Source organism: Haliaeetus leucocephalus, unplaced genomic scaffold (genome assembly GCF_000737465.1).
Source record: "Haliaeetus leucocephalus isolate CR32 unplaced genomic scaffold, Haliaeetus_leucocephalus-4.0 Scaffold339, whole genome shotgun sequence".
NCBI lineage: Eukaryota > Metazoa > Chordata > Aves > Accipitriformes > Accipitridae > Haliaeetus > Haliaeetus leucocephalus.
In genome coordinates this window covers 4,449,020-4,466,774 of record NW_010972775.1, presented here as the reverse complement: position 1 = coordinate 4,466,774, position 17,755 = coordinate 4,449,020, and the positions used below count along the sequence as shown (strand labels likewise).

The 17,755-nt window shown below is 39.4% G+C and overlaps 1 protein-coding gene across 14 annotated transcripts in view; it reads left to right on the top strand.

Annotated features, from left to right (window-relative positions):
- Positions 1 to 16,588, top strand: part of TPM1 (tropomyosin 1 (alpha)) — a 20,347-nt gene extending 3,759 nt beyond the window's left edge. For 3 of the 14 annotated variants that reach the window (XM_010571700.1, XM_010571704.1, XM_010571707.1), the window contains 7 exons: positions 3,828 to 3,961; positions 5,192 to 5,309; positions 5,760 to 5,830; positions 6,639 to 6,714; positions 7,278 to 7,340; positions 7,604 to 7,673; positions 15,657 to 16,588. In XM_010571700.1, the coding sequence (XP_010570002.1) occupies positions 3,828 to 3,961; positions 5,192 to 5,309; positions 5,760 to 5,830; positions 6,639 to 6,714; positions 7,278 to 7,340; positions 7,604 to 7,673; positions 15,657 to 15,739 (615 nt within the window). In that variant the 3' untranslated portion in view covers positions 15,740 to 16,588. Of the gene's footprint in view, positions 1 to 3,827; positions 3,962 to 5,191; positions 5,310 to 5,759; positions 5,831 to 6,073; positions 6,150 to 6,638; positions 6,715 to 7,277; positions 7,341 to 7,603; positions 7,674 to 8,964; positions 9,214 to 10,522; positions 10,811 to 14,353; positions 14,428 to 15,656 lie in introns of those variants that run through there. The other 11 variants (XM_010571701.1, XM_010571703.1, XM_010571706.1 and 8 more) reach the window with 6 other exon arrangements.
- The last annotated feature ends 1,167 nt before the right edge of the window (positions 16,589 to 17,755 follow it).

The window sequence follows — 17,755 nt, the reverse complement described above, 5'->3', positions numbered from 1 at the left end:
TGACCCTCGCTGCTCCCCGGCCGGGGGGTCGGGCGGCTGCTTCCTTCGCCGCCGCCGCCGCCTCCTCCCACAAAATGGTTACCTGCCCGCCGCTGCGGTGCCCCCCTCCCCGCGCTGCAGGCGGAGGCCGCTGCTCCCGGCGGGCAGGCCCGGGGCCGCAGGTGAAGAGGGGGTCACTGCGGTCTTCGGCCCGGAACGCTGTGCTCCGCGGCTCGGTAGCCTCAGTGGTGCGTGGGGCAGGGAAAGCTGCGGTGCCGGAGTAGACCACGCTAGGTCTGCTGGCCAACAGCAAAACGCAAAGCTGGAATGAGGTTATATTTAGGCGAGATGTTTGAGATTGGATGCTTTGTGTTGGGTTCTGAGCAAGCTTTTATGTTGGGTTTTTTTGTTTGTTTTTTTTGCAAGTGCCAGTTGTCTGCTTATCCAGTCCAAACGAGTTCAGTTCTGGGAAGTCAGCATGCTGACTGTTAAGAGGTTATGTACTTAGGACTGAACCTGAGATGGCCACACCCGAGTACTTACCCACAGTACCTGAAAACACCACAATGCTGTGATCATATGGCTCCTGTCCCTGTACATCTGTAGTACGTTTAGCTTGTCAAAACCCCTAGCTAAGATGGGAAAGGAACAGTAGGCATCGTTTTAGGCAGAGATTCACATAGCGGAGAGGTGTAGTTATAGGTGGCAGTTACAGCAAAACACTGATAGGGCTGTTGTTTGCCTCACCCTCACCACTGACCTTGGGGAATTCTAGCAGCTGTAACTTAATGTTTGCTGCTATAAAATGCACAGTGTCCTTTGCGGTGGTTTTAGTGTCTTAGTGGTAGCATACAAGTGACGCAAAAGAACAAATTTCTTATTTGTGTAGTTTGTTACACAAAAGAAATGGTGATTATTGGATTTCCTTGTAATGTGGGACTTTCTGCACATTCTGGGCAGCAAGTTCAAAGGAAGAGCCTTCTGATTACTTGCAGGTGATCTTCCCAAGGAGCAAAATATGTCTCCTTATGCTTGTGTAACTACTGTATTCTTGCAAATCACTTTACATACCCTTTTTTTTTCCAGTGAGGGATCATGTCACAGTCATTAACTTGTTTCATAAGGGCTTCTGTCTTTAAAAAAAACTGTACTCCTCTAAGCTTTGTGGACTAATGGAGTGAAGGACACTAATTTTTCTACTTTCAGTAACATGTGTTGTTTTAAACAATATATTAAGGGATTCCCATTAAAATGGGGAGGTTTGCCATTACGTTTTGTGGCAGAAGGAGTAGCGCTGGAAGAGTGATTACAGCTTGCTGGTAAAGTCTTCCCATTAGAGCTCGGCCATGTTGCTCTAAGGCTTAGGATCCTACAGGTTAATGTTTATCTCTTCCCTGGAGTTGGTTTATGTGGATGATGTGGAATTTGCAGAGTACATTTACATGGTATTTAAGTTTTTGGAGGGGTCAGTGCTGGGGTGAATAAAGGCAGAAAACTGAACTCACAGGCAAGTGTAGACCTGTCCCTCTTCTATAATGCTAGCTATGTATGGATATTTTTATTGCCACAGCTGTATTTCTGCATGCTTGAGAAGGGAGGCTTTAAGAATGTTGCAGCAAGCAAGCTGAGGTGTGAATCTGACCCTTCCCTTAGTGTAATACCTTACATGTATAGCATGTGACCAGCTAGGGTTGTTCTGGGTTTTGGGTGGGTTTTTTTTTTTTTTCCTGTGCAAGGTACAGATACGCAAACAATGAAAAAGCTAAAGTTGTGGTCAAAACATATCACAGGTTACAGCTTTTGATTGTTAAACCAGATCGTTAGAAGTTTCAAGATGGTGACTAGCAGCCATTGCTTTAAAAAATAATCTCTTCTGTTTTCAGTGCATGCATCTCAAGGGGCTACTGGTAATCACATTTTCAGAATACATTTTTCTTCCTTCTTCTGGAAAACAGAATCTCTCTCACAACAGTAATAATTAACACCCGATGGTAACTTATCCATGTCATCGCTCATTGTGAAAATATGTGGTGTATAAGTGCTATGGCAAAAACACAGAAGGTTATGTTTGTTAGCTGTGGGAGTGCCCCTTAATGTCACTGGGGTTTTTTCCTTCCTTACCATATAAGGAGAGAAGTCCTGCTCTGCAGAAGAATAACTTGGGCCATATAAGGCTGTTTGGTAAACCCTTATTAAGTTACTGGAGCAGGAAGTAAAAACTTGAACTTTAGTCACCCTGTGTTTTCTAAGCATATTGTATGCTCTTATCATGATGAGGAGTCTTGACATGATAATAATTAACTTTTAACATTACAAATTTCCCAAGGGTAGCATTTATGAAAGGTGGTTTTCTTTCTCAAATCAGAATGTTCAAATTCTTACTTTTTAAAGCCAGAAGTCTGAAAATACAAGTTTGGAGTACTGCTGCTTGATTACACAGCTAAAGATTTTATATTTGGGTTAAGGTGGATGTCTAAAGATGAAGTCTCTTCTGCTCCTGGTTCTACATGTTCACTGTCAATACTTGTTAATGTTCAAATACATATTTGCTTCCCTGTTTATGTGTTACTTCCAATCATTCTAGTGGGGCAATGTTACTGTTACGTCAAAGGTGGTTTCACTTGTCTGGTGTGTAAGTTATTCTTTCTTGTATTATGTGCAACAAAATTTTAGCTGTGGTCAACTATACCCAGCTGCTTCTGGTTAGTAAAAGCAACAAATAGCAGTTCCTTAAATTTTTATTTAAAGACAAAGTACCAAACTGATACTTTCGGTATCTACTTTTGATAGAGGGTTGGTTCTCCCCCATCCCCGCCACAGCCCAACATCATAGGAAATTCAGATGTGTACTTCCTCATATATAGTAAGATCATTTTCATTACTAATTAAGAATAACTGTTATTCTTGAAAGTAATTAACTTTTTAGAATAATGACCTTTTATATATATTTTGAGCTTAATATCGTTTTGAAAGAAGTAAAGTTTAATAATGAGGTTACTGTGAGAAGGCTGTTTTAGAACTTACTTGGCAAGTGTAGGTTTGAGAATGTCAGAAGTAAAAGCTTGTAATGAAAAGAGGCAGATGAGTTGCTGCAAGTGTTACACAGAAGATTAAGTGAACAAGTAATGCAAGAAAGGCAAATCTGGGGAAAGTTTGAGGATGGTAGTATGGGGAGGGGGGGAGAAGTTTGAAGTGATTGTTGCCTGTACCAGGGGCCTTCTGGGATGTAGCCTCTGCTGGTGCCTTCTTTGTCAGCTGTTGCATAGCTTGCCTGTAAACAAAACTTGTGAGTATTTGGGCATTTCTTAAATGTTCTCATGCTCTCTCTGTGTCAGCTGTCTCATCACAAATGCTGATCTAGGTGTATTTTTGCATGTTTACACTGAACCCTTCTTATGGAACTTGAGGAAATTCTTATCAAAATATGGCAAAAGGTCATAATTAAGGAATTTGGGATAACATAGAAGGATGGGGTAATTAGTTTGTGTTGATTTGATTTTTAAAAAAAAGGGGGGAGGGAAGAATATAATTAGTTAGTGTCTGCAAATACAATAACAGAAAATATTTGGGAAACGATGCATAATTCTTCCAGTGCAGTTCTTTCTAGTACAAATTGTACAGTCCTTAATGTGCTTCATTTAAAAGTAGCATTAATCACTTTTTCCTCCATTAAGCAATAACTTCACAATTCAATGAGGGCATGTACATCTCTGTGTATGGCCTTTTTAGTGGATGAAGTCAGAAATTACTAAAGTGCTGTTAAATGGCACTAGCAGGTATGTGGGATAATCTTTCACAAGAGGTGATGTGTGCCTTATTATGAATTAATTTGTTTTCCCCGTGCTTAGGCTGAGAGCGAAGTAGCTTCTCTGAACAGACGCATCCAGCTGGTTGAGGAAGAGTTGGATCGGGCTCAGGAGCGCTTGGCTACTGCCCTGCAGAAGCTGGAGGAGGCCGAGAAGGCTGCAGATGAGAGTGAAAGGTGGGTGCGGCCACTCTTGAATGGATTGTTACCCTTATGACAAAGATGATAATTGCCAGGGTGTGGGTTGGGGAAGTAAATTAAACCACTCCTATATTTCTGAACATGTGTAATCCACTCTTCCTTTGCCTACATGGACTTGAGTTACATCTTGTCTGTAGGGATGTCCAAAATGTGTAGGCTTGAATTCTCTTTCGTGTCTCAATTGTAAAGATAGGATTTAAGTGGGTTAGGGCTTTTGGTGTATCATGCCACGTCCTGGAAAAAACTGCTTGGCCCAGCCCATCCTTCTGTATTTGGAAGACAACTTTTTGAGGGTGATCTGTACTTCTGTGTTGTTGGGTGTGGGTAGAAAAATCTCACCTGGAGAATAGTAAAGTGCTGGAAGAGGCTTTGGTTCTTCTGTTGGTGAGGTTGGTACATGAAGGTGAGCAAAGGAGTGAGAGCATAATTCCGTCAGATTTAGGCTGTGATTTCCAGAAGTACTTAATATGAGTTAGGAACTCAAGATTTGTGGCTTTGGAAGATCATCTTTTTTACTTCTACAAATTGTATTTTATATCTGTGATAGTGCCTTTTATTGGGAAAGAATCCTTTATATTCTGCATATGTATTTCTACCTCACTAACAACGCAGCCTGTTGAAGAGTGCCTGATACTTTTGTGAAATAGTTAAGAGAATTAGGGTCAAACATGCATGGAAGGGGCAATACACAATGTTTCCTGTAATGAAGGAGTTAAATTTTGCTTATGCAGAGCACGGAGAGCTTCAGTGCTGTAGGGCTCTGACGTGGCAAAACTCAGAGGAATCTGTCTGGCCCATAAACATAATGCCTGTCAGTCCTGCAGGGGTTGTAACATGCTGCTTCACAGTAAGTGTAAAAGGACAGATGTCTTTTGCCATCTTATTAGGTCTTCAGAAGCAAGACCCTTTATTTACCTTTCTGTAAGATCGGTTTTCTTTCAATTTAAAATGAAAAAGAATAGTACAGCTGAACTGTGGTAAGAGCTAAACCAATTAAATTTTCTTTCTTCCTAAGACATGCTTCTTTCCTTTGAACTTCTGAAGTGTGAATGCACAGGACTAGGTCTATGGTGTGAAGAATCAAGTATCTGATGTGCTTTGTTCACCTTAATACACCTGTCTGAAAGTCGCACTCCAGTAGTAGTGGAGCTGGAGATAAACTGGCAAGCCCTGAACCTTGCATTTCCTGTTTTTCACGTCTTTCAGAGGAATGAAGGTCATTGAAAATAGAGCCCAGAAGGATGAAGAGAAGATGGAAATCCAAGAGATCCAGCTTAAAGAAGCTAAGCACATTGCTGAGGAGGCTGACCGCAAGTATGAAGAGGTCAGTTCTTGAGTGCAGGTCATCTGTTTCTGAAGCCTTTTAGGCTGTGCCTGTAATTCTTGTTTTTTTTCCCCTTTGCCTTTTAAGTTCAAAAGGTCACAAACACCACTCTTTGCAGCTGTGGAAGGAAAAGTGGGCAGCCGGATACCTCAGGGAACAAGGTGGCAGGAGATCTGTGCTCAGATCTTTGCATGAAAATGGTTGAGAGTATTCCCTGGTCTCTTAAGGAGAAAAATATTTTTAAGTTGCTTTTCGGTGAACAAAAGAGAGGTCTTGAAAATGTCAGACAACAAAGACTCAAATGAATAATGAAGATGTCACATAATCAAAACTCATGGGTTGACCAGAAAATGGGAAGAGGCCCAACTGCCTGCTTTGTAGGTTCTAGAAACAGGTAATGTGTGCTGCAGCAACATAATATCCCTGATTGTCATTTGCCTTTTCCTGTAGGTGGCTCGTAAGCTTGTGATCATTGAGAGTGACCTGGAGCGGGCTGAGGAACGTGCTGAACTATCAGAAAGGTAAGTGCCCCGAGACGTGTGTGAGGTGCTACAAGACAACTGTAACAGCATGAGACATTGGCAGTACACTGTGTGTTCAGCTCAAAGCTATGTTTTCCTCATTTACTCTAATGGTTGAAATAAATGGTCAACACCAAAGTAAATGTGTTCATATGTGTGTGCGCGTGTGTTTTGTCACTGCATGCTGTACCTGCACACTGATTTTGTGAATGGCTTTTGTGCATTTCATGTGTTCACTAACAGCCAAGTCCGACAGCTGGAAGAACAGTTAAGAATAATGGATCAAACCTTGAAAGCATTAATGGCTGCAGAGGATAAGGTACTGATACTAATAAACAGTTTTTAGGTTTAACTGCAACGCAAGTCTTTCAGCTTCCATAGCCAGTTAGCTCACTCAGTAGTAACAAATTACGTCCTCACTACGCTCTCTACTCTCTTTGCATCTTGCTTTGGTGGTTTTCTTTGGTCTCTTTTTTGTTTATTCATTTTTACTTTTAAAACTGATCTCTTGTGCAGCCAAAAAGAAGCTGAACTGTCTCACGTGTAAAGGCTATGTAAATATTTCTGTGTAAGCCAAGGGCTGTAGATAATTTCTGTCTGGTTGTCATCGTAATGTACACTTGAAATGGAATTTGGCATTGTAAAGAGTTGCTTTCAATCTGTGATGGATTCAGCTGCTTTTGAGGCCGTTCTTTTGCTCTGTAATTGTTTTCATTTTTCTCTATCTTTTCCCCCTATTTTCTCCTGTTTCTTTTGCTTGACTGAATCTTCCATCCGCCCCTTTCCTGCCTTCCTTCCGAAATAACAGCAAATGTGCTGAGCTTGAAGAGGAGTTGAAAACTGTGACCAACAACCTGAAGTCGCTGGAGGCTCAGGCTGAGAAGGTAGGCTAGAGACTTATGTGAGAATGTGTCCCTTACGTTGTCACGTTGTCATCTGGATTGGCCTGTGGGGTTTTCTTTACATGCTGATCACTTTGCAGCATTTCAGCAAGGCCATTGTCAGTAGAAGCATTTGGACTTGCAACTCAATTCATATTTGGCTTTTATTGGAATCTAGCATTCCTTCTAGTTCCAAATAGGTCAGTATTATTTGACCACATTCTGTTAAGTAGTCTGACAGAATTAAAAATTATTTATAGAATGTCCCTCAAAATGGCACTTGTGTGCTAATATTAAATTTCTTCAAATACCACTCCTCTTTAAAACTGTAGTACTAATTTCTACTCAAAGTTCCCACCATATAGCACTGGAATATAACTCAAGGGAAGTTTGGATCTTGTAATAAACTGTGTATTACCACAGTCTGGTAAGTGGAATTAATTTAGTTATACCCATGTTAGTTTCTTGTATACAGTTGATCTATTAGAAGAGAGTCTCGAATGTGGTATTTTTTCCTATATTTAGAATACCTGGTCTAATATCAGTGATCCTCTTTCTAATTACAGTACTCACAGAAGGAAGACAAATATGAAGAGGAGATTAAAGTCCTGACTGACAAACTGAAGGAGGTAAAATTAGAGCTGTTCTTTACAACGGATCTTCCAATGCAACTTCGATTCTTTTACTATAAACACTACTTTGATGCTTTAAGGATGAACGCATCATTTTGGAGACAATTTAGTGTTAAATGTCTCTCCTAAAAATTAATATTGCCTTATTTATTATTTGCCTCCTGTCATTGTACTTTTTTCCTTATTTGAATTGTTGCTCCTCTATTCTTAAGTACTATGTGTGTGTTTCCTAAAGTAGTCTGTATTTGTCTCAACTTCAGGCTGAGACCCGAGCTGAATTTGCTGAGAGGTCAGTAACCAAGCTGGAGAAGAGCATTGATGACCTAGAAGGTATGGGGTTTTATTTTTCTCACTTACTATAGAAATACAGGTTCTTTAGTCTCCTTTTTTTTTTTTTTTTTTAGTACCCAATTCTACTCGCCTAACTTGTCCTGCTTATATAAATGGGTCTGCCTAAAGAGTACAATATGCAAAATGTTTTCCAGTTGAAATGTATTGATAACTTAAATGCTTCAGGTGAACAGTGTTTTGCTCTTGCCTGTTCCTTTTTCTCTCACGTTCTCAAGACTCCTTTCATTTTTTTTGCTTTATACTCTTCTACTTGGAGGTACGTAAATGTATAGGGTAAAAGATCAGATTATAAGTATTATTATTATCTTACTAAAAAGCTGATGAAGAGCTGTGTTATGTTTATAATAATTAGGAATGTAGCAAGCTAACCTAATTTATTACTGCGATAAGTGTGGGTCAGGGCAGGCATTCTGTGACGTAGACCAGTTGCTGTTTTTCAGTAAAGCTAATGGTTTGTATATGTAATCAGGACAGCTTATTTAACTTCAGTGAGTTTCTTTTAAGGTTTTGATAAATCTTCTAGAACTGCATTAGAGTAGTAGAATGTGCTTTCTCCCTCTGGAGAAAATAATTCAGTGGTGCTTTGTAATTAAAAGTTACATGGAGTTTACTATTTAGATGCATTACTCTAAGTTTAGGATTTTAAGAAGCTTAATTGCTTGGCATGGCAGTCTGACTTCTGCATAAAGGGTATGAAATATCTAGGAAGCTGCTGAAAATTTATGGTCACTGACTCAGGAAGGAAGCAGAGAAGAAAGGTAAGTGTTTAGAAGGAACAAAAATTGCTGTAAGAAACTGAGTTTATGACATCACACAAACCAGAATGGTTTTTAAAAAAAAAAAAAAAAAGTTGGTAGAAAATAAATGGTAGCATCTTCCTTGAGCCCCATTTTTGGATCTTTTCTCCCTAGCTCCTGTGTGCCCTCCTAATGTGCGTTAAAACAAAAATCCAGGGCAGTGAAACATGAATTTTGCTTCCCTGGTACACTTTCTTTCCTTTGTTTTCTCTATATCACACATTGCCCCATGGCAGTGTAGTTAGTGAACTTGTCGCATAAAACTATTCGCTGTTCTTTTTTTTTTTTTTTTTAATTTTTCTCTAATTTTGTATTTTTTGTTTTGTTTTGTCTGTTCACAACACGTCTTTCTGTGCGCTCTTCCTCTTTTCTATGGCTTCTGGATGGTATCCCATGCCACCACCTTCACCTTCCATCCCGTGACCACACTCCATTTCCTTGCACACCTATGCCTTCCCTTGGGGGAATGTTAGATGAGCTATATGCTCAGAAACTGAAGTACAAAGCCATCAGTGAGGAGCTGGACCACGCTCTCAATGATATGACTTCCATGTAAATGTCTTCCCAGCTTGTGCCTGCACCTGCTTCCCTGCCCTCATTGATTGCGCGGTTCCGGCCTTGTGAAATTATGCTCCCTCTGTAGCGGGAGACGCATTCCTTTAGCGAGACTAGGTGTACAAAATACCATGAACAATTTCTTTACCGTGGCAGAGTGTGGGTGAGTGTTGTGCCTAGCCTGGTAAATACTCATGGTGATTTTGTAAGCTGCTTAATAAGCTTGTGTTTACTGTTTCATTCTGCATCTGCAATCCTTGTGTCTTGTGGTTGCCGTTTGTTTGTAGCGCTGCATTTATCCTTTCAGTTCACCTCTGTTCAAGCATTGTCTGCCAGGCCCATCATGTTCAGTTTACCAAAGAAAATTGCCTCGGTATGAGTTGCATTCAGAGTGTATTCTTCCGCTGTCACAGTTCTTCTCTGGCAGAGTTCCTACAAAAGTTTCAAAGAAATTTAGATTTAGCTGTATTCTCTATTAATGACAGTGGAAAGTGTCTATCTGAATTTCCTTAACTGCTATGAAAATTTCAACTGTTATCACTAAATTACAAGTGTGGAAATTGATTTAAAATACTTTGTCATTTAAACCCATAAAAGTGACAACTGTAGGTTGCTTCTGCGTATTTTGTGGAGGGTAGTAGTAATTTAGTTTGCATATACTGAAAATGCAGTAATATCAACTTTAGTCGTAAGGAGAAAAATAGTGTATTAGGCAGCAGGAAAGCAGGAGAGTGATCAGTTGTAAGGTGTGACTAATCCCTGCAGTGTTTGATACAAACTGACTCTTCTTCCATCAACCTAAAACTCTGAACAGAGGTCAACTATGCTAAATCCACCTTCCCATGCTCATGCCTTTCACTTGCATGAACCCAGTGCAGTTTACATGGGAAAGAGGAAGAGTTGTGGCTCTCAAGTGCTTGTGAGGTGCGATGTTTAGTCCCAGCATATCTTTTTGGAAGCTAGCATGCTTTCAGCAAGGTATAAGCTTTGCTCAGAGCTTGAAATGTATTTTGCATGCACCCATATTTTAAAAGTTTTTTCTTTGCTTTTTTTTCATCTCTGTATCTGTTCATTACTTCCCTTCCTCTCTCTCCCAACTTTTTAGTAGGGGTCTAACGTTCTCTGCTTTGTATGCTTTGATTTTTTTTTTTTTTTTTTTAAATATCTGCCTGCCCACTCCCCCTTCTCCCCTGCTTTTGCTCAGTGGCTTATCAAGCAAATGGATTTCTTTTTTTTTCTCCTCTGTGTACAGAGATTATAGTACTTCTTCAATTTGGGATGTTTCTAAATGGAAAACAAACTTTCAAATGTACTTTACTGGTACATGAGGACATTACTGTAACAACGCAGTCCCAGCATGGTGTGGTGTTTCTCTAGTAGTCATCTTGGCATGCTGGGCTCTGTTGCTGCTTTTTTGGAAGTCTTTACTGCACCTTTTTTATTTCCTACCTTATCTCACTTTTTCTTTTCATGCAGATAATTTTCTTTGCTTCACTTCTCCAAAGACATCTTCATCAGGTTGGATAAAACATCTTTCCAAGCTTTGGATGTTTCATGGGTTCACTGTCCTGTCTTCTAGCTTAGTTGACTCTATTCTTCTAGCACCTGTCTCAGAACATGCTCTCTTTGTGCTCTGCTGTACAGAAACTCTACGTCTCTCAATGTAAAATAAACATCCCAGCTGTATCCCTTTTGCTATTCCCTTGCCTTTTATTTATTTAAATAACTATTTCAGTTATTAATAAAAAATTGCTTTTTTTGCCATTAGGGGTTTAAATTTTTTTGGTGTTTCCATTTTTTTTTTCTGCAAACAGTTTTGCCTGAATGTTGACAATGCAAAGCCAGTGATAGCAGTATATGGGATGAGGATACTACTCTTGGTATTTTGAGGTCAAAACTGACCAGTTATGATCATAGTCTTTCTCAAAATCTGATGCAGATAAAATGACAAATAGATGAAATGGAAATTGTTTCAGTTGTTGTTAAGCGAAAATCTGCAAGGACACCACTTCCTTGGGGTCACTTGGTCATAGGAGCATGGTTGAGAGAGCAAGTTAAGTCCTTGACACTAGATTTGTCACTTTAAAGTCTGAAATTTTCTCCTAGCTTGATGTGGAAGACTTCCTGTCTTTTATACAAATGTGTGTGTGTATTAACTTAAATATTTGAGACAGATTTAAAGGGACAATATCAAAACCTTTAAATTCTTTTTTTCACCCCAAATCAGTCCTTTAAATGTATTTCAAAAAAGTTTCCCCCTTTCTCATACATCGATTGCTCAGCAAAGACATTGCTTGCTGACTTTTTTTTTTTAAACACAATATACTGCTCGAGTGGTATGATAGAATTGGAAGTTTAGGAGGGAGATTTCCATAGCTTTCCACTCTCTTGCTTAGCTCAGACTTGTGAGTTTGAATTGCAGACTCATGAGAAATGTTTCAGAACTGGAGTAGGAAGACTCATGATTACACTACTAATGAAATGATTCTGCTGCCAAGTAGAACATACAGATTTCAGGTTTGAAAGTGTGAACATTGGCTTTCAGCTGATTTGGCAGTGCCTGATTCGGGATGAAGCATTAAATACTGACACCTTGCTTTTTTGTACTGTTATTTGCAACTGGAGAGTTTATTGCATTACTTTAACTTCATTTTCTTCACAATGAAGGAAGTTATTTTCCAGTTCACGTTAAAGTGAATCAGTTTAAACTGGATTGATTTCTGATTATGCCTGTCACTGTACGTATTGGTAAAGTTCCTAAGTCACCGCAGCTAAATAAACTCATCATAGCATAGCTGAGTTTTAGTTTTTAGCTTGTAGAATAATGTAAATGTGGATTTCTTGTTCAACTTCAGGATTATTCAGCAGTGCAGTGTAGCCTAGATTTCCTCCTCTCCCCAAAACCTGTTTTCCAAATAAGGCTTGCAAATGGATGTATTATCTTCCCCCCGCCATCCTCAGATAAATTCTCATCCCAGTTTTTTAACCCATGACACATGTCCTAATGTTACTGGCTATGGGGAGAAGTCCAAGTACAGGATGTCTATCAGCAGTCACAGGTAGTCCAGATAATAAAGTTCAATAACTTACTAATCAGCAATTGAGATACAAAAAGTGGGTTTATACACTGTATATATTGCAATTGAGAAGTAAAATGTTTAGTGTGAAGGTTAACCAAATATAATGGGAAGAGCATTTGTAAAATGACTGAAGCTAATGTGGTTAAGTTCACAAATGCAAGAGTTATGGGGAATGTGGTCAGCTGTCACTTGTCAGCTGACCCAGGGTAACTCTACGCTACAGCAATTCCAACCCCTTAATCTATTGTGTTTTTTGGTCTATTGTGGCAGTGGTGTTGTTTTTCCCCTCAATTCCTTGCAATACTGTTGTTTCTTAAGAGAAGTAAAAAAAGCAAAATCCAACGTAGGAACCTGGTCATTTTCAACACAGTAATTTTGAACATCAGTATTTAAATTTTCCCTTTTCCTTCAAACACACATCTCTGCACTGTAGGGTGATGAATTGCTGGACAGAGTACTGGAAATGGGCAATGCAATGCAGACACCCAGGTAGCTGTGTACAGAATTCCTAGCTGGCCCTGCTGCACTGATCTGCTGTACAGAGCTGTTGTGGTTTCTCACTGCAGTGTGTTTCAGCAGTCTTGTCACCGTTGGACCTGACCTGTGCATTATGTTGTACATCCCACAAGGTCTGGCCATGTGTAGCTAGTCATGTACATGAGGCTTGTTGACAGGAGTGCAAGGCTGGCTCTGATGCCTGATGTCTCATCTGCTGTGCTTGAGGCTGAGCCTCACTGGGTCTGCACCAGAGCTTGAACTCCCTGCTTGGCCTAAGGTGGCTGCCTACAGAGCCAGCCCTTGGCTCTTATCTCTGTGATAAATTGCAATCTAGACAGACTACCTGTGGGTAGTCAAGGGCTGACTGTACACTTGGTAAATGCTTTCCATGCTTTACCTGGGGGTTTTAGTCTCATTCTGGATGTTGAGAAATACTGTAAATCTCTGCCTCAATTAAAGAGAGGAGTTTTCTGTGATGAAGGTAAGCATCAAGTTCTTAGTTCAAATAATGTTGTCATGTTTCAGTAACAACTAAATACGCTTTGCCAAACAAAGTGCAATTTTAGTTACTCCGAGGTTTCCATGTTTTTTTCCACGTATATGTGACATTATCCTGATAAGAGAGACAAGACCCTGTTGTTACCAGCCCAGGATCAGAGCTCTGAAATGTGCCATGGTTTTACTGAGCTGGCTGTTGGAGTTTGGGCTGGGGAGGAAGCTGTGAGGCGTTGCCACTCACTGCACAAGTATGTCCTACAGACCAGCTCACTGCACAGCTTTGCTATTGCTGTGTCCAGAGCCTGCAGGGGAGCAAGATTTCTGTGGAAGCTGTTAGGAAGCTTGTGGAAAAGAATCAGAAAGGGTCATTTCCTGTAGGGGAATAATCTGGGATCAAGAGGTCAGGAGTGCAGTTTGAATCTACACTATTGGGAATAATATGGACAATTTGAGAAAACAAGACGGTCAAAAACCGTCATGGAACGTTCTTTCACTCTGCAGAACAACTCTCGCTAAATGCACTGCCACAACATAGCTGTGGCTGTTCTCTTTGACTGTGAACCGTCCTCTCGGCTGTATTTGAGCAACACAGGTTTTCATTCTTCCATTTCATGTTCACCGAATGTTTGGGTTTGTTTTCTTACAAAGTACTACTGGACAATTTAAAGGTCTTGAAGTGTGTTGATACCAGTAACAGAAGTGTGTTTCCCTACCAAAAATACCATTTCAGCTGTCAGATTCCCCAGGAAAGGAGTACGGGCTGAGTCAGACCTAGTGGTAGTTGGCTATCAACATCTCTCCTGCTGTTACTTACCCTGGTTGTGACTCAGTTGCTTTCCCTCCACTGACAGATGAGGTTCCACCACATCTTAAATAGTTTACAAAGAAAAATGTCACTCAAATCTCCCACACACTGTACATAGAGATTAAAGCAGAACTTGGTTCTTTTTGGAATATAGCTGCAGTTCTTCCATTTCTATTCTCACCTGTCTCACAGCTGTTCCCTACAACAGGAGTCTTAGCCAGTTCTTCGTAGGTTATAATAGGTGTTTCTTGGAGTAGCTATTTAATTACTAGTATTCTAGAAACAAAGGTAAAATGTTTCTCTGTATGTTACTGAACTGTCTGTGGTGTGACCAGTTTCTTTATTAACTCTTACTTAACTGTTTTCTCTAATCTGTCTTCATTCTGCCTCTTTTTTTCCCTTCTAACCTGCTTGCTGCCTGTACAGACCAACTCTACCAGCAACTTGAGCAAAACAGTCGCCTAACTAATGAACTAAAGCTGGCATTGAATGAGGATTAAACTTTAGTGTGACTATATTATTAACTTGTTTAATAACTGCTTCTTCCAAATTTCATTAAGAATGAATCAGTAAATGTAGAAATAAGCAAGAAACCTAGAAATTGGGTTTTTTTCAGGCTGTTGATTCTGTGGTAAATTAATGGAGGAAGTTCTCAGTTTCTGTTGGAAAAATATGAAAAAGCTTCTTCTGGATGAGGCTTTTCATTATTTGTATGCATATCTGCTTTGGAGGAGCAGTAAGCTCTTTGGCTGTGCAATAGCTCATTTCTTACTTCAGTAAACAGCTACAGCATTTAGCTAACAGTATCCAGAAAGTAACAGCCTGCCTTGTAGAGAGACAGTTTACCTGACATCATAATTGGCCCTGAGATTTTTACTGGAACATGGATGAGAGAAAAATGTTCACAGGGTTCATATTGCCATATTTCAAAACCTACATAAAGGATACTTATAGCCGTTTTGTTTTCTGGAGACTTTAATGCAATAATTTTGCGTTACTATGAATTGGGCTTGTATTTGACTTACAAAAAAAACCCCCCAAAAAAAACAACAAAACAAAACACCCTAAGAATGGGATCTCCATCTGAAAATACCCCGTCAGTTTAAAGGTATGCTTGCATTAGTATGAAGTTACTATTACTGGATTCTGGTAGGATGCAGCTCTAGAACATTGTGCTCATTTATTGTATCAAATAAGTGTGTTAAATGACTGTCCTATAAAAGTGTGCATGCAATATAAATCTACTAACTTCAGTTTTATTTATTTTCTAGAAGAAATAAATTTCTTAAAGGTCACTTCACTGAAGAAGACATTAGTTTTAATTTTTTTGTTCTTTGCAAGTTCTGAATTACATGAAACTTGAAGTATGCAAAGAACTTAATTATTTTCTTTATTACCCTACTAAAAAAAAAAAAAGCACCATTCACTGTCCCACATTCCTATAAGCAAAGAGTTTCCAGAACATGCAAGAATTGTGTCTCTGTTGGCAGTGCATTTTCTTAACAAATGCAGCTGTAAACAGTTCTAAACTTGCATTACTTGCCATTTGTTTTATTGATTTGGAATTCTCTCTAGTTGTGTTGTCTGGGGACATGGTATTTATGAGCATGCACACTTCTTAACTTTCTAAACCCTTCAATAGAAGTGATGATTGCATGCCTTCATATTCTGAGAATCAGTGCCTCCAAAGAACTGCTATTCATGTTTTAATTTTCTAATTCCACAACAGAGAAAGTGGCGCATGCCAAAGAAGAAAACCTTAGTATGCATCAGATGCTGGATCAAACTTTACTGGAGTTAAACAACATGTGAAAACCTTCTTAGCAGCAACCACATTATTTGTTTTATTATTTTTACACCTGCTTGCCGTGAAACCCCATAAACATGTCTTTATTTTAGTATCACCACAGTCACAAGAACATCTGCTAAATTATCAGGCAGGGGTCAGGGAAACACCAAAATGGGCAAGCCATATGCGGGTTAAGCTACGTTACACTATGGTTTAAATGTGCCATTTCCCAATAAAAATGTTACCTACACTTTGTAGAGAGTTCAGCAATTCAGTATGCTAAGTCTTTTGAAGAATCCTAGCTGTGGCAGAAAGTGTCCCACCTCAAGTGCCAACTACAGTTTTTAACAGCAAGCATGATTCATATTCAGAAGAGATCAGGTGGAAATGGTGCTATTTTGAACAAAACATTCTACTGAAGTCTTTTGTTTGATATCAGACAAGTCAGAAGTTGTCCAGCACAGTAATTTATTTTTATCAGAATGTTGTTGATCTGTGAGGATTTGGACTTTCTGTGCCTTCTAATTCAATAAAATGAAGGTATGTAAGTAACAGAGAAAAGTGAAGGCTTCTGGAGGTTTTAAATTGTGTTCTTGCAACTCAATACAGAAGTGTAGGTCAGCATTTCACCTCGAGTATTCATTTGATTGTATTTTTCATGTTGAAATGAAAGATTCAATAAATTCAGGAGAAAACATAAATTTGGAAGAGATTGTTTTAAAATGTATTTTATTTGTGTGGATTTGGGGGAGGGGGAGGAATTTATAAACTGATATTTGCCTCACTTTTTTTCACACTTTCTTTGAGCAGTTTTAAAACTATACCTGTATGTAAACATTGTATAATGATATGGAATAAAATGCACATTTTAGGACATTTTTTAAATTTTGCTCTCCTGTGGTTTGTTTTTCACCACATTACCTTTCTGTGTATGGCTGTGTAAAATATGCATATGTACAGTGTCTCTCATTGGGATACACTGTTAACACATTGGCTTTCAGTCTTTTCTGTGCTGTTAGGCTAATGTATAAAAAGGCAGTGAAATGTAGTGGTTTGGACTGATGTGGATCTGCAGCTAAGAGGGGCCCTTTGAGGGTTATATTGCAGAAACCTGTCCCTGTCACTTGATTGTATTCCCAGATGGGTGCAGAATGTAACTATCCCTTAATGGATGACAGAGCTTCCCAAAATTAATCATTGTTGACCAAAACTGTTTTCAGTAAGATCATTGCAGAACCCACATAGACTTCTGTAGGAAGTGAGCCCTAAAGGCCATGCTCTTGGAAACACTGCTGTGTATTTGTATATCTTGCCTATTAATATGTGTTAATTTACTTCAGTACAGTGATAAACCTTCCAAAATGATGTGTCAAGTTCATGAGAGATCTTTTCACCCAGCTTTTCACTGCTGGTTGCTAATTTCTACATCCAGGTATCTTTATTTGAATTACAAGGTCTGTCAAAGAGCAACTTCAGAACTTCAGAAATAATTCTTACTCCTCCTTTTTCTATAGTATATTGCTGGAAGCAGATGCTGTCCATCCTTCTAGCAGCAAGGAGCTCAGTAGGAGACAGGTATAGATAACCTTCCAGATCATCAAAGAATCTCCATTAGTTGACCCTTAGCAAGCAACTGAAAACAAGTGACTTTCTCAGCAGCTGGTGTAGTGGTGAAAGGGTAAAGTAATACATAAAAATTTCAGGTTAAATGGGAGTCATAGAGGGAAGATGTACTGGTGTGAGTCTCTGGCTTTTTTTGATTGTGTTATAAAGGGGACAACTTAGTAACATTACAAGCTTTTGCATGATGCTGCCAAGTCATCCTGAATGGAAAGGATGAGATCCCTGGTTTCACATGTCCCTTTAAGTGTTTTGGGGAAGTAAAGTATACGTTACAAGGCTCCTACAGTGCCTTAAGCTTGTACTGGAGGCCGACAGTCTAAAATTCCAAGTAACAGTTGTGCAGAGATAAGTTATTCTCATCTTTTTCTCCTTGCTTATCACAAGGATGAAATGTCAGGTAATGGGGCTCTAAGAGT